Source organism: Hevea brasiliensis, chromosome 13 (genome assembly GCF_030052815.1).
Source record: "Hevea brasiliensis isolate MT/VB/25A 57/8 chromosome 13, ASM3005281v1, whole genome shotgun sequence".
NCBI classification, from domain to species: Eukaryota; Viridiplantae; Streptophyta; class Magnoliopsida; order Malpighiales; family Euphorbiaceae; genus Hevea; species Hevea brasiliensis.
The window spans coordinates 88,965,257-88,986,831 of record NC_079505.1 but is presented as its reverse complement, the minus strand read 5'-3'; the positions used below and the strand labels follow the sequence as shown (position 1 = coordinate 88,986,831).

Genomic DNA, 21,575 nt, shown 5'->3' with positions numbered 1-21,575 from the left:
TAACCTAAAGGCCAGTATGACCCATAATGAGCTCAGTCCAAAACCCAAATGTTTCATTTCCCTTCGCGGCCGCCTGCCTGTCCTGAGAGAACACGGCGCTGCATGCTCCGGCTCTGCGCAATGGCCACTGAGAACAAGCCAAAGTTGGCTAACACCGGCAACACACTAACAAGAGCAAGAAGAGGAAGCGACGGTATCTCCCCCAAAATGTATCTTTCTCTCTTTCTTTTAATATCTGTATATGTATAATTCTTGTTTAGCAGACTTTTTTTTTTTTTTTTTGAGTTCGTATATATGTATTGCAGAAGCCAGTAAAAAAAAGGGCTCGTACCCTTTGCGCCCGGGAGTTCAGGGCTACTTTATGGGTTGTGATGGTTGCAAAAAGCGCCAAGCCTCTCATGAGGCTATCAATGTTATTGATTCTGTACGTTCTTTCTATCCCCCATTTCTTCTCCTTCTTCTTCTTCTTCTATCTCTTTTTTGTCGTAGAATAGGATGCTAATCATTTGTTTTACTTTTCCATGCTAATAAACATTGATTTCCTTATCAACTCTACTCCTTTTTCCTTGGAATTTCTGGGTTTAATCATGAATATCGCGTATAATTTTTTTTCCCGTGCAAATCTGAGTCAAGTTAGAATATTTTTAGTAGAACTGAAATAAGGGAATGAAAAGGGCTTTTAATGGTTTATGATATATGTTTACTAGAGGAAGATAAATCTAATAGCGAATTGGAGAAAAGAAAAGTATGGATATTTGGCCTTAGTAAAATTTAGGTTGATTGTTTCATAAGAGTTTATAATTTTGATCGGATTTTGTTGATTTAATAGACAGTTTAGGAAAGAAGAGTGCATATTGAATTTAAATGCTGTGAAATGTGCCTGCATAGATGAGGAGGTTTAAAAGATTACTCGTCCAACAGCACTGAAAATTTTGCAATTTTGAAAAACGTCATGATTGTGGGAGGTTGGTTTTGTACAAAGTAAAATTCATTTACACTCTTTAGACTTTGAGTTCAAGATACTTGCATAATTCATCTCAGTTGCCTTGGGAAATGATGCATTTTATATGTACAGCCATAGACCATGTTTTTTGCTGCACTTATTTGCGGTACTATTGTTGGCCTCTTACATAAATGCAATTTTAAAATAGTATATGCTCTCTTGGGGTGAAATCAGGTTGTTCATTTAGCTGCTGGTGTTACTGCTTTCTCTTACAGTTTCATGAAGAGCTAGTCCATGGAAAGGATACAGATGTGAAGTTTGCAGAGTTGCCTAGTAAACCTTTAAATAAAAAGATCAAGTTTGTATATTCTGATGAAGAAGAAGAAGAAGAAGATGATGATGAGGTAGAGGGTGAGGAGGATGGGGAAGAAGAGAATAAATCAGATACTAACTAAAGCAATGATGTTAAAAAGAGGAAATTTCAAAAGCAATGGCGTCAGTTGTGGCAAAATATTTTCCTGTGGAAATACTCAAGATCCACATAAGGTACTACATGACACAAACTTAATTTTCATTTAATATTTTATAAGGAAATGAGTGGTCGTTCAGATTGCATATATGAAGAGCTAAGTTTACCCATGCAAAGCTTTATCTATTACTATGAACCTTGAGCTATCCTCAGTTCGACCAGCAATTAAACTCCCCTCATCCAAAATACAAAAGCATATCAAGAAAGCAGATATAAAGAAAAACTATATTGGGGACTGACTGGACCTCCACAGCCTCCCTAGCAAGAGTTGAATTTAGTAACTTTATTTATTTTGTGCAGTTTGCTGTACTCTATGAAGCTTGTGCAAACACTGGTATTGACAGAATGAAAATTATAAGTTCAGCTGCAAAATCTGTTCCTGGACCACATAAAGTAGATCTTAACAATCCTGACAAGACAATTGTAGTTGAAATTGTTAAGGTACGCATTAGTAAGTTCTCTTCCATGCTAAAACTTATATTGTCTGCAGATGCTGTTACAAGCTGCCTTGCCTGTACTTATTTTCTTGGCTGCCTTTTGTTTGTGACTCGTATCTCAGACACTGTGCTTGAATTGGGGTGGTTGAAAAGAAGGAATTGGCCAAGTACCTGAGGCATATGGGGATGAAAATTTACATGGAATTCTGGTCATTTAGGTTTTTTTTTTAAAGAAAAATTTCAAGTCTCTGCATATTGTTGGCGAAGTTCTGGCCAATTATTTCCGATCCATCCCCAAAATGACCTGTTCCCTATATGTTGAAAAGAAGGAATTGGCCAAGTACCTGAGGCAGCTTACATCACCAAAATAGTAGAGCACAGCATATTTGGATCTGATGTGTTGATCTTGTATTTCTATGGACTTGAAAATTTACATGGAATTCTGGTCATTTAGGTTTTTTTTTTTTAAGAAAAATTTCAAGTCTCTGCATATTGTTGGCGAAGTTCTGGTCAATTATTTCCGATCCATCCCCAAAATGACCTGTTCCCTATATGTTGTTCCCTATATTGTTGGTGAAGTTCTGGTCAATTATTTCCGATGCATTCCCAAAATGATCCGTTCTCTGATTACAACCCTTATCAATTGTGGCGTCCTAGAATAAATCAACATACTGTGTAATGCAGCCTAGTGACGGATCAACGGCTAAATATCATAATATAATTAGGCTCCTGGGGATGTGCATCTAGGTTTAAAACTGCTTTACATCACTTGAAAAAATGATTTTCAGTTGTCGCTAAAAACACTTAAAATCAAATCCAGAAACCAAAAGGCGTTTATAATGGAAATTCCCTGCCCTCCTGACAAGAGAGAGAGAGTGCATAAGAGCAATGATATATTCATTCATTGCATTAAATCATGGTCTAACAACTATAGAAATAAAATGAGATGGCACAACGAAAAAAAAAGGGAAAAAGTTATAAAAAGCTTCGTTCCACCCTTCCCTTCTACTGGGAAGAAAAAGTTTACATAAGCTTCTGCGCCTAAAATGCAATCTTCTTCTCAGGATTATGCACTTGGAGGCTTGTACAACTTCTCAACCATCTTCCTATATTCTGCAGTAAACAGATATTTAACTTCTCAGATGACTCCCAACCCAATAAATAAATAAATAAATTCTGAAGTGGTGAAGAAGAATGCAATTATGGAAGTATCAACTACAGACCTTCTTGATTGCACCAAAGTTGAGCAGCTTGAGTGTTTAGAGGCGAGCTTATATTTGGTTCTGAATAACAAGCAAAAAGAAGAACAACGAAATGATATAGACTGACATTGTCAAATTATTACTGCAACTTCACAACTGGATTTGTATTAGAAACAATCATATTCAGATAAAGGGCCAATTGCACAGTCAAAATTTACCTCCAAGGAGGCTCTGGATAGATAAGAGTATTGTTCGAACGTCATAAGCGGATGACCATTTATCCTAAAAAAAAATAGCATTGTCAAATAAATTTACATCCTGAAAAGCTGGTAGTTAAGTGAAGACAGGTACTAACCTGAAGAATGTCCAAGCAAATGTTGCCATAGACATCCACATTAGGATGGAAGCAGCTGGTTTCAAACTTCACCTTTGGTGGCTTGAAGGGGTAGTCGTTTGGAAAAGAAAGGGATAGCTTGTATTCAGTTCCTTCAAAAACTGTGTCTTTGCTTCCAGTGACTGTTCCTTTCCAGCAGAATATATTGTCCTCCTCAGGGAATGCAGATATACCAGATTCTCCACTCATCTACAGATAGAAATTCACAAAAAAAAAAAAAAAAATAAATAAATAAAAGCCAAAGAGTTAATCACAAAATCCTAGAACCTACTTATCTAAGTTTTCTTCTTGTCATCCAAACTGATGAATTTCCCCGATTTGAAGAGGAAAGAAAAGAAAAGTTCACTTACCATCAATGCCATCAATTCAGATTGCAACCTGTTTTTAAAATAAATAAATAACAAGTCAGAGATCCTAAAAGCTTCGAAACAAATCCGCAAACCCAATACTCTAATTAAAAATCAAGCTTCACTATCAGCCCGAAAAAAATTTGATGCAATAGCAAAAGTGGACAAGCAAAGAAAAAGATTGCATTAGCATACAAACTCAATAACACAACACGAAAGACCTGAATTTTATTAATAAAAATCAATCAAGCCCATTTTGGAAAAAATACCTTTTGAGCACAGATTGTGTATCAACAGTCTTCGCCGTTGGCACAGCCTGCTTCGAGGGGGTCCCTGCAGGAGCGGCCATGGGTGTGTTACCTTGGTACCCATTAACTGTAGCCATTGTTTGGATCAGTGATATGAAAAAGAAATTAAAGGAGAAAAAGAAAAACCAGATCAAGAAGAAGAGATTTTGTTTCGGAATAACAGAAGAAGAGAATGAGGGAGGTTTTCTTTGTCTCTTCTTCTTCGCGTTCCAGTGAGAGAGAGAGAGAGAGATGAGATTGGCTTTGAGGGTTATGGAGTTTATTTATAAAAAGGGCAGTTGGTGTAGCGATACCGCGCTGTTTAAGGGAGTTGGGCCTGAGACCGGGAGTTCAAATTATTTTTTTGAACGTTACAATAACGGCGTCGTAGGTTCGATTTATCCGTTTCCTCTTTTTACCTCCAACGGCTAGTTCACCGCTTAAACGCGCTTTGCTCATGCTAAAGTGCGCAAATGTGCGAATATTGCCATTATTACAAAACAAAAAAAAATTTCAGTTATTAAATTATTAATAATTTAAAATAAATTATATTAAATAAAATTAAAAAGTTTCTACAACGCATATAGCCATTAAATTTTTTTTTTTAGAATGGAATTATTAATATATATAGAAATGACTTAAGAAGCAAGACTTTGAATATATTAAAGGAGTCATGATAAATCTATAAAAATAAAATTATAGAAAATTTTAACTAAATAAACCATTGCTAAAAATAATAAATTAATTATAAATTATATAAAACGATTCTAAAATTACTTGCTTTCAAATTTTTTACTAATTTAAATTAAAAAAAGAATATGAGAAAAAAAAATATCACTGAAAATTGAATAATATTTTATCACTTAAAAGTAAAATGAACTGAAAAATGAAAAATTTTTGAGATTATTTGACGGATTAATTATTTAAATAGTATGCTTTTAAAAATATTTATTAATGTGATAGTTAAAAAATATTCTTTATATAGGTTTTTGGTGATTTAAGATACACATTTATTAATGTAATAATTAAAAAAATGTGAGAAAAAATATATAAAGAAAAAATATATAAAGTTAGAATAAATACATCAGAAGGTCGATGGCAATGATAGATTAAAAATATAAAATGAGGGGTCAATTAATTCTTTTTTTTAAAATATTCTTTGTACATATATATAATTATTTATATTTATAAATTTAATTATTAAACTCTCTTTTTGATAAAAATTAAAAATTAGTTGAAATAAAAAAGTATTTTATAAATTTTTAATAAAATAATTTTATCAAGATAAAATATTATAATTATATGTGTGATAAATTAATAAATGACTTTAATTAATTTTTTTAATAATATTTTAATATTTATTTTTTATATGTTAACTCTTAAAAAAAAAATTTTTAGATCCGTCGCTAATTGATGAAACATGTTAATTATCTTAATAATTTATTATAAGAAATAATAAACAATAATTATAAAATAAATTATTTAGAGGAATAAATTCTTAAGCATTCCAAAGTTTTTATATAATTATGATGCATGCTTAAAAAAAATATTATTTCAATTCATATTTTTATAAGCAATTTGTCATATTCTGAAAATATTAATTTATCTGACGCTAACACATGCTAACAAATTGACTCTGATATACACTGATATCATTGCCAATAAAATTACTTCTTAAATTAATAATTTTGTAATTATTAGTTAAATAATAAAATTATTTTTTTAATTAATATTTTTATAAATAAACATTATATTTATAAATAATTTTAAATTCACGTTATTTTAATAAAATAATTTTAAAAACACATTATTTAAATAATTAATCCGAGTTTGGCACTCAAAGCTAACTTGTCAAAATGTGACCCGTCACGGAAGGAATGATACCATGTGGCACAGACGGAGAATTGTCCCTTTGCTCCTTCAAGGTCTAAAGATTAGCAGCAGGCGTTGAGCGCAAGCAAGTGAGAGTGACACCTCTTTAATTTTCGAAGCCTTCTACTTTTCCCGCCGTTTCTTGGTTCCCAAACACAGGTCTCACTCATCAAATCAATCTTTGATTACTACGACTTAGCATCATCATTCGCCTATTCAATTGGTTGGCTTTTCTTCAAAATTATATATGAGATTTTATTTTCATTTAATTCTCTCTTTTTTTTTTTTTTTTTACATTTTCCGATGCCAAGATCAAATAGCAATGTTGATATCTTCTTGTTTCCTCAATTTGTTATTTTTGTGTGCATGGTTATGTTGAATTTGAAGAACTTAATGCGAGGGCTAGGGTTTCTTTTTGCATCTGAGATAGATGTCATTTCGTGAATTTTTATAATTTCATTTTTGTGAGATCTATATTAATTGTTGGTCTGCTAAATTTTTGTTGCAGATGGAAGCTCTGTACGCTAAGCTCTACAATAAGTATGATGCGCTGAAGGTGTCTAATTTCTTTTTCTTTTGTAGTTTCACTCTTGTTTTCGTTCTTTTCATCCTCATTTTCCTGTGCTTTTTATGGGTTTTCTATTTCTTCTTCCTCTTAGTTAACTTTTTGGTTCCCAGTAGTAAAACGTGGTTACGTGGTAGCTTGTCCTCTAATTTATGACATGTTTTTACAGAAGAAAAGGATGTCTGAGTTGGATGAGATCAATAAAGATCAAGAATTAAAGTTTTTGAATTATGTAACAGGTGTGCAGGCCTCATCTTGTAGTTATTGTGATTAATTTCTGCTCTCAAATCCATCTACATGCATCATGAATCATTTCTTAACACTTTGTTTGGGTGTATTGAGGATTTGCCTATAGTTGAGTGTTTATTTTCATTTTAGAAGTACTTGTATTTCTTAGGTTACTTTTCATGAACATTTGAGGATTGATTCAAGAATAACTGATTTAAAACCATCATGCTGATTAACAAGATTGAAAAGCAGTTGAAAGGCTTATTATTAGCTGAATAGTGGTTTTATAGCTTATTATAAGTTTTTTTTAAGAAGTGGTAATAGTATAATGTTCGTTCCTCTATAAGAAGCATGCCAATCCTTTTAATAGGTGTCAAAACCTAGAAGAATTAGTTCCTAGCTCTTGAAAATATCACACCATAATAGTTTATTTAAACCCTAAATAAAAAAGGCTAAGCATACCAATAATACCCAAACTTGTTCTACTAAAGTAGCATGAATAGTAATACTAAGATATCCTTATACTAGCTTGACTTTATTTTGATTTTTTGACTTTGAAAATGGAAAATTAAAACTATAAATTTCTAGAGAAAAGAATACTAAAACAATGGTTGCCTCCATTTTAGTTCTTATAATATAAATTTTTATTTGCAAGAAAGGAGCTATCAAACTAAATCTAAACTTCTAATTATGTGATCATGTGGTGTTTAACCATTAACCTTGCTGTTATTGCAGCTGCAGAAGAGCTGATACAACATTTGAAAGTTGAAAATGACAGGCTGCATGAACAAGTTGGTGAATTGAGAAATCAGGTTGCTTCAATAAGGCATGGATTTCCAAGTTTTTGTTGCTTTTTTTTGTGTACTTATTTTGTTCTTTTTTATATATTTATTTTATTATTATGATAAGAATCATTTATTTTGTCTAAATGGCAGAATTCTATGAATAGTACTTGTTATTTTGCATTCAGGTCTACCAAAGACAATGAATATGCACAATACCAAAAGCTGTTAATGGAAGAGAACCAGAAGAGTAAGAAACCCAAAATTGATGTATTAATATCTTGATTTTCATGATCTTGTCTTTAATCAATCATGTAAATTTACATAAATTATCCACTGAGGCTGTTGCTTCGTCATATGTTGCAATCTCTTATAATTACTATGCCGTGTCTTGTTAGAATAAAAATGATAGGGGTGAACTATGTTTGAAATTCATTGATGAATTAATGTGTTTACATGACATACCTTTGTTGCCTCTTTTCTCCCTTTAAATGTAACACCCTAGATAAATCCCACATCGACAAAACACGGGAGAGATGCTGGGTTTATAAGTTGGTAGTTCGTAACCTTTAGTGACGCGTTTTAAAACCGTGAGGGCTTCGGCTCAGAGCGGACAATATCACTAGTGACCATCCAATAAAATATATATATTTTTTATAAGTATAATAAATTATTATTAGCTAACTAAAATAAAATAATAATAAATAATAAATATATATATGGGTTCCCACATTAAATTTCTTTTTAACTTACTATTAAGGCTTCATTTTTTTCAAAGAACAGCATGAAATAAGATGAAATAGAATGGTATTTCGTGTTGGACAGCTTTGTGTCATATTTTAAATGCAGAACAATTATTCTGTAATAACAATTTCATAATCTCAACTTTTAGTTAAAATTTTAAATGTGCAGAATAGATATTTTCAAATTTGTGGAATAAAAATTTCATATATAATTGCAGACTGAAGGACCACAGAATGGAATTCCATTCCCATTCTAATTACAGAACCAAACAAAGCTTAAAGTTAATGTTTTTCAGTGATATAGGTCTGTTCACATTACAGTTTTTCAGTGATATAGTCCCTTAAGCAATGAATTGCCAAGGGCTTGCAGTTAAGATATCCAGCGTATTTTAACTTTCTGATTAAACATTTGTTTCTCTATTTCATTATTGATGGTTTGGGTTTATCTTTGGTAGACGAAATGCTTTCCAAGGAAGTTGGGAGGCTTCAAAAGCTCCAAGAGCAACTTTTTTCTAGTTCAAAGGATTACAATAATGATAATATGCAGCAGAATATTCTTGAAACTGCTCAAGTTACGCCAGGAAAGATGACCAGTGACTCAATAAGAAGAATAACGAGAAAGCGCAGCCGAGATGATGGAACTCAGATGGAAGGTGTTGGTACTCCTGGTCAAATTGATCACAATGATTTATTGGTAAGGGAATCAGCACAGGGCTCATCAAGGGAAACTTTGTCCATTGTGGATCTGGAAAGTGAGCAGCAGGTAACTGTGTAATTTTATGCTTTTATAGAAAGAGCAATCTATTTCCTTGTGTTTTTCTAACTTTGTTAGTGTGATTCTCCAGCCTGAATGTTGTAAAAGAACTGTTTGCAAATCAGGTAGGTTCAAAAGATAAATTGCCTGCCATTTTCTTGGTTTTGGTGCTGCATAGTAAATTTATATATATATTCTTTTTTTTTTCAGTCAATGGTGTCATGAATGATAGTGGTTCTACCAACTGCCAGTTTCAAGCTCTTATTGAATACTTACTGGGCATGAAATTTTCTAGTATGAACCAAACTGAAGGAATATGCATTTCAGCTCTGCATCAATCAAGTGGTAATTCCTGTTACATACATTCATTTATAGATATATTTTTGTCTTGACATCTGGTCCTTCTGTTTTATTTTACTTCTCAATATTAATAATTTTCATTAATCTATCAACATTCTATTGGCTGCTGTTTGTCTTGGTTAAAAATAATGAGACTTGGTTTTGTTGGCTTCAGTACAGTTTCAGCAAGCGCCAACATTAGGAATTTTTTTTTTTTAATAAAACATGGACATATGTTAATAATTAGTAAAGAAATTTTGGTAAATGCATGAGAACTATTGAGTCATAATATGAGTGAAACAAAATGCCTTATTTAGGATGTTATAAATAATATCCAGTACATGATATATATATCATGAGATATGATAGAAAAAGTTGCATATGGTGTAGTCATTTTCTGGACTGTTACTAGTTCATATTTTTTAGTGTTGTCTTCCTTAATGATGCAATGTGATGTGTTGATGATAAATTGGCTACATGTGATGCTGACACTCATACTTTGCAACATCTCAAATCATGTTGACAATGCTTCTCAGGAAAAAATGTACCTAAAATAGTTTTTGCATTAGGAGTAGTATCCTGCATCAGTTATGAATAACACATGTGACATCTTTGATGCTCCTCAAACTGTAGATTTTGACTCATGAGGTGGTATATTAGAGATTTAGCTCTGTCAAGGACATGATGTAGTTGCAGTATGTCTATTATGCTACGGATAGCTTTAGATTGGTAGTTTTGTATGCTGTCATTGCTGTGCGTCCATGCCCTTTTTTTTAATTTTAAATGTGAGACATGGCCTTTACTGTAGCAGTCTTGAATCTTAGCGTAATGGCAATGTTAGTTTGCGTTAAATTTGATTGGATTGGGTGGTTTAGACTTCAAAATAGATGCACTTTTTGGTTCAATCATACTTGAGTTTTAATTATATATTGGTAACTTAAATATTATTCTGGTTTTCGGCTGTAACAGGTTACTCATTCAGTCTAACATGGGTAAAGAGGGCTGGTGCAGAAGAACCAGAGCTGCTATACCGTGTGTCAACATTAGGGACATTTGAGAGGGTAGCACCAGAGTGGATGAGATCGGTCCTGATGTTCAGCACAAGCATGTGCCCAATCTTCTTTGAAAGGGTATCCCGCGTTATCAAGATGCATCACTGATGGTTCTTTCTTATTTGCTTCGTTGGCGGTGCTGCTAATATCTATTGATTTTCTTAACATTGTAAGCGCGGAGAACTTTTAAGGATAGGACTTGCACAAAGGGATTCAACTTATCTTTTGTGCCTACTTGTCATGGAATGTATTTTAATAGAAGCCAAACTTTACTAACATGACATTCAACCTATTAAGTGTAGCAATGCCTAGTCGGAACTCTTTCCAATGCAAATATCGAGGTTCGAGCATTTCCGAGTACTGTTTTATTATAGTAACTTGTAAAATTTGTGGTGTAGAGATTCTCCTTTTGTAATAAATTTTACTAGCGACTTCCGTCAGCGTAGAAGAATGTTTAATATTTGATTACGGCTGGGTTGTCCACTGATCAAGAACTCGAGAAAAACTGAAACAAATATGAAATTGAAATCAATTTGACTATTTTGATATGATATCTACAAACGAGTCTTTGAAGCTAACAAATATTACATTTTAATTAAAAGTAAATATAAACTATCAATGTTAAGCCCTAAGACTACCTACTTGGTCATGAAATAATTTGTTCCTGTCATACCCTCACAACACTCATCCATCGGTCGCAATTCCATGCCTCGAAGCTATATCAACGAATCAAACAAAATCTCAATTACTTAACAAAGCAAGCTGCACAAGCACAGCAGCCTCTTGGGACATGGCAAACAAAAAATGCCAGCAGACCTGTTAAAAGACTACCCAAAGCCTCTCTGGAGATGCTTCCATGCAAGGGTTTATCAGCCATTTGTGGACGTCACAATCTTGAAAACCAATGAAGCAGAGCAATCTTCATAGAATCAGAAGACATCAAAGAAGAAATTCTTTATTTCTCAGCTTCAAATGAATCATCCCAGTGCATCTTTTTGAACTTCTACCATGAATTTCAAAAATATTAGTTGATTTACAAATAAACTCTAGCCTCTGCAGTTCTTTGTTTCACCAATTAAATGGTCTCTGCAAATCAAATCAACACTCAATTTCGTCCCTCATCTTACAATCCACTTCATGCCTTAAAAAAATGTGGATGCAACTCAACTGAATCAATAAGGGCTCCATCAATTGATGACTTCAAGATGGGGGTTAAGCCATCACATCCACATCATTCATCAACATTGCAGGAAGAGGTTTGCATTTGAACAGACGACGTTACCATCACATCTTCTGATTCAATTGTATTCTCTACAGACATGTGATTTCCATTACATGATATGACTTCTGGATTCAAATTCTTGTTAGAAATTTGAGCTGCACCAGTATTTTCCTTCACATAATCAACTGCCCGCTCATTGCCCACTTCAAACCCAGATCCAGGCACAAAACTCTGATCTGAATCTGTAGTACCTGGCTGCTGCTTCCTAAGTTCAAAGTCATTTACAAGAAGTGAGCCTTGATGATCTTCATTTGCAAGCGATTCTTGCAATGAATTTCTCATAATTAGATGTGGGTCATTAGTTGCTTCCTCAGAAAGCTCATTCTGAACATCGTTTTGCACCATCTCACCTAGATGTGGGACATCATTTTTTGCTTCCTCCGAAAGTTCATTCTGAACATCATTTTGCACCTCATCCATTTGAGAGACATGTCTTCTTGTGGTTAGTACTAGTGGGCAGACAGGAGGGGTACTCTTGCGGCACACATGGCACCTAAATCCAATAAGCTTATTGATGTTCTCCATATTGAGTCCAAAAGCATCTCCATGAAACCACTCTGCATAATTCATTCAATAGTCCAAATTAATACAATAAAAAAAAAAGTAGAAGAAAAATCAAATGCATAAACAGATAAATCTTCTTAATCTATTTGCAATGGCTCAATTGACTAGTTGAAAGGACACATCGAGCATGAGAAAATATAGTGATAGTTGCCTACCTCCACACATCTGACAAGAAATATAATTCAAGGTAGATGTATTTCCATCTTCACAACAAAGATGGCATTTGGGTTGATCAAGGATGTCACTTTTGGAAGAAGCAAGAAAACTTCTAAAATGCATCACACGTTCATCATCTGGCTTTCTAGACAATAGGAGACCATTAATCCAGTAACTATGATAAGTCTGTGTCCTCTCCTTGCGCCATGAAGTAACCTTAGTTTGTTTCTTATATGTTGCTTTTCTGGATTTGACCTGCTTATCTTTCTTGCATTCCCCAACTTTTTTATTTTGCATAGAGTTGTATTTAGCTTTCCTAGGTGAGCGACGCAGTGGTACAACAGCAGCAACTTTCTTATTTTTTCTTGGTCGTAGAGACCATGAACTCCTCAATGCTTTTTTACTGTTTTTAAATCGCACTGACCTGCAACCTACAGAGGCCTTTTTTGATTTTTGATGCTGAACTTGCAAGTTTTTCTTGTTATTTTTCCCTCTTTTTACACCACTCTTCCCCGTTTTTGAGTCAATTTTCACATATTTCCCATCAAGGCAACGGTGGCACGTGTACATACATTCAGCAGTGATGGAACCAGCCGACTTCCTCACATGCCTTTTATGGAAAAATCCTGAAATTTGCACCATGATCATAAGCACCTAACTTGATAAAGCAAACAAAAGCCCTTGCTATCAGGTTTAACCATGTAACTATAGTGCATCACACTAGAAAGTTAAATAAAGAAAAGAAATAACATCCTGCATTTTATCAAGGAAAAGACAGCAGAGATTAATATTGGAATTTCATTTAAAAATTACTTACCCTTGCAATACTGACAGCACACAGCCTCCCTGCAAGTGTTTAAGCATCATTAAAAATTAAGTTAATATTTAAAATAGAAATTATAAAAACAAACTAAATTCAACATGACAGCATAATGTTATAGAACTTGGGAAATAGAATACTAATAAAATTAGCTTTTTAATAAAGAGTCCAAATAACATAAATGTTACATACAATAAGATACTCCGTATACTCTGTACAGACTTGCATATATTATCAGAGATAAGTATTTTGTACAACAAAATCATGCGCCCAAAAATTATCATGGGTCCAAAATATAGTTACAAGACACTTGTGCAAATTTCTTGGGAAAGCAAGATTAGTAAGGGTGGCAAACACAATTTGAATACGTATATACATTTCTATATGTGCATGTGTGTACAGACACACACGTAAGAAATATAATAGACCTCAAATATCAAGTTGAAAACTTCAAGATTTAATCCAGAAAATAGCTAAAATAACTAAAAATAATGGTTCAAACGAGGCAATATTAATAATACTCTAACCTACAATTAAAAAGTAAAACAAATTGCAGTTCTTCACTTGCAAATAGTGAACCACCAAAATATCCCCACTCAACTCAACTCAACTCAACTAAGCCTTTATCCCAAAAATTTGGGATCGGCTATATGGATTCGCTTTCTCCACCAAAATATCCCCACTAAAATAATGAAATACAAACCTATGTCAGATCTAATCAAGCTAATTCCAACTTATTGGTGTCATAATAAAACATTACCACCCATCAGATGTCAGAGCAGCACATATGTAAAAAGCAAAGAAAAGGATGATGATGATGATGATGCGCATCATCAAAATCTAACACACTTTCACAAATACGTGCATGTGGGTATTCGTGTGGTTAATTTGATCATCTGCAACACAAAATAAGAATAATATATAAGATACCTGATTGGAACATCTTTGTTACAGTGCCCACACTGATGGTACTCAGATCTTTCAGCTTTTGCAAAAAGATATGAGAAACCTCTTTTCTTTGGGGGCTTCTTCACTACTACAGCAGCATCAGAAAGTTTCCCAGAACTCATCTTACTAGATCTGCGAGCAATTCTTTTCTGTTCAAAACTTTTCAAGAGATACAAGGGAATAAATGATTCATTCAACCAATATTTCTTCCTCTCACTGGAGGATTCTTCAACCACAGATCCATTCTTTAAAACAATTTCAGGAATAATTCTTCTCTTGCCAAAATCAAGAAGATACTTTGCCCCTTCTCCCTCTATGCACTTCCTACGGACAATTACTTTCTTGAATAGCCTCAATGATTTTTTAAATTCCTTGTCCACCATTGCCAGCAGATTTGTGTTCCCAATTTCGTCCCACCTGATATTAGAATGAAGCTCTCTAACCTGTAACCATCAAAATGCAAGTAAAATATATAGATTTGATCAACGGAAGAGAAGTTAAAATCAGAAAAATATGGCACAACTAGCCAGGCTCCATTTTCGTACAACTTATCAACCAACAGAGTCCTTCCACTTTTATTGAAAAGATGAAAATATTCACTGACCAGATTCAGCATCCTCATTCTTTTCTTCATATATAAATCATTTGTGCTTATTAAACCTGGCGTGGACATTGACCTTTGTGAGGTTTATTTATTACTCAATTCACTTAGAGATCTGGTCAGTTTGATGCTTGGATTAGGGCTAAATTTGATAACAGTGCAGATAGTTGAGGGGTCAATAGAGGATAATTTTCAGCTTTCCTGACTAACTAATTACCTTATTTGATAAAAATTACAAAGAATGCAGGCAGTGTAATATGGACAAGCCATGTTGCTCGGAGCAGATGTACCAGCATATTAGCATTTGGTTAACCCAGAATGCAGTATAATAGAGTATGACCTATATATTCCAATCAGAATAAATAACTAAATTTTATAAAGTAACTTCTGTGCAAGTTTGCATTCTTTAAAATGAAGAAGCCTTTCCTTAACTATAACAACACCACCTAAGAGCAACAGGGTGAAGACAACACTTATGGACTAATTCAGGTGATATACTTGATGTGATATGATCAATGCCTCCAGAAACAACATATCCTCTTAAGATTTGTATTCTTTTCTTTTCCCCAGATTTGCACATTAGATGCACAAGTAACAACAAGAAAAGGTAAGCAGCAATAAGAGAAGCTATGCAACAGGGATACCATACCTGCAAAGCAAGCTGTTCTACAGTTGTTGATGACTCCACAGCAGCTCGCCAACAGACATATTTGCTCCTCTTTGCAAAATCTGAATTCTCAGGATACAACATGCCTGGTATCTTCATACACCCAGCTGCAGAATTTCAAACTTCAAACAAATTCAGAATAATTACTTAGTTGAATAAACAGAAGCACTACCAATCACAACCCATAAATAAGAAAGATTGCAGACCTTGTCTGGCAGCTTTGGATACTAACGAGCGAGGTAAAACCTTCCAACTGAATAACCGGCGAGAAAGCCTACCACCCCTCCACCATAACATGCCTAATCCACTGGCAGAATTTGAAGAAGGATTGGAATCAAATTCTGAGTACCTGGCTCTCTTCCTACCAATTCCATTCTTTGAAGAAGCGCGCAATGAAGCTTTGACAATATGAGAAGCTGAACCCATAGTGGTGGCAGAATCCACATGTTTCAACCACTCCGCTGAAAGTGCAAGACGGCGCAGATTTGACTCTAACTGCATAATACCCATAACAACATGAATAACCTAAATAGAAAAAAGATCAGACCCACTACAAAGATCAACACGTCCTGGAAGTAACTTGGGCTGTTTCACATTAAGTACCAATGAACAAATCAACATCGCTGAAAATGGTAACCTATGAAAAGGGGGGAAAGAAAAAGAGGAAAAAGAAAGAGAGAGAAAAGAAGATCCAAACAACTCAACTATTCCAAAGTGAGACATAGGAGAGATAAGTCCAAGAATGGCTTCAGATTTTCTTATAGTTGAGGATTTGGGTTGATGCAACTGAACTATATAGCTAAATTCACTGCACATCTGATGTATAATTCACTTATATTAAAAAATCAATTGTTAACTAATTGAAATCTTTTTGAAGCTGTACTGGGAGGAGGATAATAAAAAAGCCGTAAGTTTAAAGAAGATTTTAAGATGAACAGAGTTTTGTTGAGCAGCTTTTTATACAACTTTGATCATCAGACATTAAAAGCTTTACATTGATTGCAGTTAGGGACAAGAAACAAATAAAAAGAACGATACTTACTATAAGCAGTAAATGTTTCGTGGACGCAAGATCTGATGCCTTGAGAACACTTCTGCGCCAGAGCCTGCTATAATGTGGATTCAGCCACGGACCTAATAGAAGCCCTTGCAACCTGTCTTCAATCAAGAGAATATGACTTATTATATCTGTAAGATGGCCTTTCTTGTTCCTTCTTGATTGAAGGCCAGCAACGTCATCCACAGGCCCTTTCTGAACTGGACCCAAACTCATATTAAACAAGCAACCTAACTCATCAGAAGAAATCCTGCAAGTGAAGCACCACCCACATTTTTCTTTCAGCACACCAACATTCAGTCTGGGAATATTTGACCAACAAAACTTGGCAGTTTTCTTCGAAATAATCTTCATCTGAGCTGAAATGATTTCCTCATCCGTTTTTATGGAGTCTTCAATGGTTTTGTCAGATGACTTACGCATCAACTCTTCTCCAACTGATGAAGCTATACGACCAAAACTGTAATAGTTCATGTAGCCAGTTCCTAGCTGGACTTGGTTTGGTGGGTCTAAAGCCGATAAAGGGTGACCATTAGCTGCAGATCCTATTACATTCTTGCTTTCCAAACAGGATGATGTCAAAGAATTGTCTCCCATGGGTGGGAGCTTCCCTGGTATATCAGATTCATTTAAAAGGTCAGCAGTTCTATTAGCACAATCGGGCACTTCTTTCTGAAAATTCTGATTCCGCAAACTTGTTTGGGTTGTTTCAGCTGATCCTTCAGAACTCAAACAAGTTTGGCTCAAAGACTTTGACACCTCAAAATTAATATGACCAGAACATTCTGTAACAAACTTTTCTTCTGCTTTTCTTGCATCAGTAGCCTCATTTTTAATTGTACATGTTTCTGAAGATGCCAACACAGCTGGGCTCATGTACATATCTAAGCATAAATCCAAATTACTACTTGCTCCATATAAATTAACAGGTATATCCCAATGCTTGTGGATGGCCTCCAATATGCTGCTATAAACCATCTCTGAAGACCTCAGCACTTTAATAACAGCAATAAAAGAATCTCTATGGTAAAAATTAAATAAGGATTCAGTTTCACATGAATCTGACCTGAAAGATCGACAATAAATGAAAATAAATATTTCAAGTAAGCTTACAAGCTGACAAACTATAAAATTGTCGTTATGTATGAAGGAAAAATTGTTACAAGAATCTAAGAAGCTACAAACCCAGTAAAAAAATATAGGAGAACTTCCTTAAACTCAGGGAATATTATACCCATGGATAATCACACCAAAACACATGGAAAATATTACAGAAGATGTACATCACCCTACTTCCACACGATCATAGAGTACCTCAGACAGAATAATAATCCTAATCACACCAAAAGTAAAAGCCAAGTTTGGAAAGGCATCCATTTTTGGATATTAAAGTTCAGTTACAGCTCTGTTTAAACATACATAACTTATTGCATAAACCCAACCAATTAAACTGAAATCTCAATTCCAGCTACAACATTGAAGAAGGAAGAGTTCCATGGTATATAACCAACAACACAAAAAACTAATGACTTCTTTTCACATAACAAATTTCCATTTGTTCTCTCCCATATAGATCATAAATAAAAAATTTTCAGGATTCAAGTCCAGCTGGATAACTAATTGTTTCATGCTGGTCACCCAGAAGAGGAAAAGGATTCTCATGCTATAAGCATAGGACCAATCATGAAACAAGGAGTTGTTATGGTGTGGAGCCATTTCATTATCACATAAAGATACAATTAATGCTTCAGTACTGCTGAAAAACAATGATAATAGCAATAATAACAAAGCCATCAATAATAATCAAATGTAATCATTAGGAGTGGGACGAACTTACACCAATAAATAACCGCAGCTGCTAAAATATAATCGGCCATAAGGATCGACCCCCAATAGCTCTGCCCCTCGAAGTGACTTTCGAGGTTTCATCCAAGGCTTGTGCCTGTTTATGGCACATTCAGGACAGAACCAGTCACCCTCTGGCAAAGAATCATTAGCAACACCAACACACTTTGAATGGAAGGCAGCTGGACAACCATCACAGCATATTAAGCTCCCATCCATCTTACAAAGACAGCATTCATCACTATTCCAGTCAGTGGTGTCATCAACAGCCTCCTCAGTTAAGCAAGAGCCAGCTGAGATGTCCATCCCAGCCCTTTTTTTCTTGGAAGCCCCAAGACCCATATTTCGATCAAAGTCTAGGTCAAACTCAGCTCCTGAAGATCTTCTATAAAGCTCTGACCTAATGGCTTCTACCTCAATCATGTCATCACATAGAAATCGCAGTATCTCAACTTTGACTGACACAGGCTGTTTATAGTAGTCATTTTTTAAAAGCTTCAAGTCACTAAGATTGAACCGAGATTTCAAATCTGAACCATGGATAAGAAGATACTCAACCATGAAAACAGGCCACGTGATCAAGTCCAACAAACCCCAGTTAAGACTCCTACATCAATAGTCAATTTGGGAAACATCAAGTACCAATAAATAGGTCACAGACAGAATTGATGGGCAAAAAGAAACAAAAAACATACCTCAAGCAAATAGAAGCAGATTCAGAACCTTCATTTGAAAGGTATTCCAAATGCAATCTTAGAGTTTGCAAAATGGAAACATGAATGCAATCAAATAATGAACTAGGAGAGTTGCACTTCAGAACCGCCAAAAATTCCTCCAACTCAAAGGGACTTAAGAACAATAATGCACTAAACGATCTTAGACAGGCATAAACTGAGAAAAAGTCAATGATTGAAATTCCATCCAAATCCAAATTCTGTGAAGAAGGTGGCAGTTGCACCTGTGGAGGAAGAACCACGGGCTCTTCAGCCCATTCACGACATGATTTAACAGGCTTCTCCTCAGTTATTGCACTAACTGCAGGAGACACAGATAAATCATGGACTGCACTTAATGCTGTTGTGATTGAAATGTCATGTTTAGCTGAACCCCGACGAGTACTCCTTCTCAGCACTGTCATTTGTGGTGTGGCATTCACATGATCTGAAATTTTTCTTCTCTTTCTACTATTACCAGTCACTTCTTTATATGCGCTTCCCATATCACCTTTCTCCCCATCAGTTACCACGGTATCATCTTCCTTGACATCAGCATCTGCAATGACCGTTGTTTCTGGTGCAGAACTCGAGGTATCCACAAACTTTCCCCGCCTCAGCCTCCTCTGATTACCATTCCTTTCTTTATATACACTTCTTATATCACCTTCATTCCCATAAATTACTGTAGCATCTGTAAAGACAGTTGTTTCTGGCGCAGAGTTCAAACTACTTGCAATGCTTCTCCTCCTACCCCTCCTCCTCCCACAACCACCACTCCCTTCATTATTAGCACTTCTAATATCACATTGGTTTCCATCAACTACCTCAGGAAAATCCTCTTTAATAGTTTTAGTATCCTGCATTTCAACAGAATCACCAACCCTGAAATCTTCACCAGATATGGTGTCCTTCCAGATTCCTATAGCCAACCCTACATATGAATCATCCACAACGTGAACTTCCTGCAGCGTTGAATTAGCAATAGCACCTTCATTATAAATTCTCTCCAAATCCCTACTTGCAACATCCATCTTTTGAGTCTCCTCTTTAACCACCTCACATGACGTACTTTCCTTGGCTTCCCCTCCACAATCACCATCTGGGTCATCCTTAATTTCCTCATCGATCCCCAAATTCAAATCAAACCCACATTCCTTCTTCTGACTCTCTGTGTGATTAATCCCCAAATCAACCTCCCCCAAATTCTCATCCACATCACCATTCACAGCCAAATTTAAGTCTATACACTCTCTCTTCTTCAAATTTTCTGGACCGTTGGAATTTATATGACCCCCCTCATTCAAATCAAGTCCTTCATTCAAGTTTAAGTTAAACCCGGCATTCAAATCAAGCGCCTCCTTCATGCTAACATTTCCCTTCAAACACCCATTAACAGACCCACTTTCTCTCAAAGTCTCCAAAACTCCACTCCCCTTCTCCAGAGCTTCATTCAAATCAACAGTCATATTTCCCAAATTCCCATTACTACAATCACCTTCTCTCGAATTCCCAATAAATCCATCATTCAAATCAACATTCCGATTCATATCTAATTTCTCATTAGACTCTACAACCACACCACTTTGTCCCCCTAGGGTTTCAGCAATTGGCTGAGAATGAGAAATAGAATTACCCGTCTCTTCACCAACTCCTCCGTCTTCACGCTTCCTTGGCTCGATTCGAAGGCGCTTCTTGGGCCTACGACCAACCCGTTGCCTGTGGGCAGCCGGGTCAGCTTCTTTCCGCTTCAACAGAGAAGCGACCTCAGAGAAATCGAGCTCCTCAGAATCGCCGTCCTCGTAGACGACCTCGAATAAGCCAGACGACGCGTCGTACGATTGAACAACTCCCGAGAAGACACCATGACCCTTGAAGTCCTTCTGAACAATTTTGCCCAGAAACTCCATAATTCCCACAGTTTGATCTGGGTTTAAAACGTTGAAAAAAATAGGGAAGGTGAGAAACGCTGCTTTATGTTTTGGGTTTGATCTTTTGTGATTTTCTCTCTCTCTCTCTCTCTCTCTCTAGAATTGGGGTTTCATATTTTAGGGCTAGAGAGAGAAAAAGACGAAGAAGCGTGGGGGTTTGGGGGGTTTAGAGAGAGAAAGTGAGATTTTCTCCCTCTACAAATGCTTTTATCGTGCAGAGGGAGAGAGAAGAAGCAAGACTTTTTTTTAACGTATGTTGTGTGAGGAAATGGGTCTAAAGTGGTGGGTGGTTTAGGTTAGACTTTCAACTCTGAAAATGCCTCAGAAGCTTCTCTTTAAAAAGTTGCTTTCATTGGTTTTCAAAGCAAAGCAAGCGAGCACTTTGGTCAGCCGAGAGCGAGAATGGAATTCTGATCAGAGACTGCTCTCTATGGCATTCATAAAATCTCTGGTGAAGAAAGTGTGCTAGCCATTTAACAATCATAATTACACACAATATTCTTAAAAATAACTAGGA

General features: G+C 35.3%; 3 protein-coding genes and 1 pseudogene across 4 annotated transcripts; 2 read left to right on the top strand and 2 right to left on the bottom strand.

Annotated features, from left to right (window-relative positions):
- The first annotated feature begins 16 nt into the window (after positions 1–16).
- Positions 17–2,505, top strand: LOC110647578 (uncharacterized; annotated as a pseudogene).
- Positions 2,506–2,713: 208 nt separating this feature from the next.
- LOC110647568 (ubiquitin-conjugating enzyme E2 20) lies at positions 2,714–4,425 on the bottom strand. Its single transcript, XM_021801473.2, has 6 exons — positions 4,122–4,425; positions 3,856–3,883; positions 3,467–3,694; positions 3,330–3,393; positions 3,133–3,192; positions 2,714–3,022 (listed from the first exon to the last, which is right to left on the bottom strand). Exons 1-6 carry the CDS (start codon positions 4,235–4,237, stop codon positions 2,976–2,978), a joined length of 543 nt encoding a protein of 180 aa, XP_021657165.1. The 5' UTR covers positions 4,238–4,425; the 3' UTR covers positions 2,714–2,975.
- Positions 4,426–5,985: 1,560 nt separating this feature from the next.
- Positions 5,986–10,914, top strand: LOC110647572 (uncharacterized). 2 transcript variants are annotated; one of them, XM_021801478.2, is made up of 9 exons: positions 5,986–6,170; positions 6,520–6,567; positions 6,746–6,815; positions 7,540–7,630; positions 7,775–7,836; positions 8,785–9,092; positions 9,175–9,208; positions 9,294–9,428; positions 10,392–10,914. In XM_021801478.2, exons 2-9 carry the CDS (start codon positions 6,520–6,522, stop codon positions 10,580–10,582), a joined length of 939 nt encoding a protein of 312 aa, XP_021657170.2. In that variant the 5' UTR covers positions 5,986–6,170; the 3' UTR covers positions 10,583–10,914. The 2 variants fall into 2 exon arrangements, with proteins under 2 accessions (XP_021657170.2, XP_021657168.2); XM_021801476.2 differs by having other exon boundaries at positions 5,987–6,234.
- Positions 10,915–10,980: 66 nt separating this feature from the next.
- Positions 10,981–21,449, bottom strand: LOC110647571 (DDT domain-containing protein PTM). Its single transcript, XM_021801475.2, has 9 exons — positions 19,110–21,449; positions 18,407–19,021; positions 16,555–17,635; positions 15,719–16,007; positions 15,495–15,619; positions 14,227–14,687; positions 13,294–13,322; positions 12,476–13,102; positions 10,981–12,313 (listed from the first exon to the last, which is right to left on the bottom strand). The coding sequence occupies exons 1-9, from the start codon at positions 21,035–21,037 to the stop codon at positions 11,706–11,708; spliced, it is 5,763 nt and encodes a 1,920-aa protein (XP_021657167.2). The 5' UTR covers positions 21,038–21,449; the 3' UTR covers positions 10,981–11,705.
- Between the last annotated feature and the right edge of the window lie 126 nt (positions 21,450–21,575).

Coding starts and splice junctions, on each gene's coding strand:
- LOC110647568 (XM_021801473.2), bottom strand. CDS start 4,237: ATGGCTACAGTTAATGGGTACCAAGGTAACACACCCATGGCCGCTCCT. Junction 3,884..4,121: donor ACACAATCTGTGCTCAAAAG/GTATTTTTTCCA, acceptor TTTTAAAAACAG/GTTGCAATCTGAATTGATGG. Junction 3,193..3,329: donor TATCCAGAGCCTCCTTGGAG/GTAAATTTTGAC, acceptor CTTGTTATTCAG/AACCAAATATAAGCTCGCCT.
- LOC110647572 (XM_021801478.2), top strand. CDS start 6,520: ATGGAAGCTCTGTACGCTAAGCTCTACAATAAGTATGATGCGCTGAAG. Junction 6,568..6,745: donor ATAAGTATGATGCGCTGAAG/GTGTCTAATTTC, acceptor ATGTTTTTACAG/AAGAAAAGGATGTCTGAGTT. Junction 7,631..7,774: donor AATCAGGTTGCTTCAATAAG/GCATGGATTTCC, acceptor TTTTGCATTCAG/GTCTACCAAAGACAATGAAT.
- LOC110647571 (XM_021801475.2), bottom strand. CDS start 21,037: ATGGAGTTTCTGGGCAAAATTGTTCAGAAGGACTTCAAGGGTCATGGT. Junction 19,022..19,109: donor TCTGCTTCTATTTGCTTGAG/GTATGTTTTTTG, acceptor CTATTGATGTAG/GAGTCTTAACTGGGGTTTGT. Junction 16,008..16,554: donor CGAAACATTTACTGCTTATA/GTAAGTATCGTT, acceptor GGTATTATGCAG/TTAGAGTCAAATCTGCGCCG.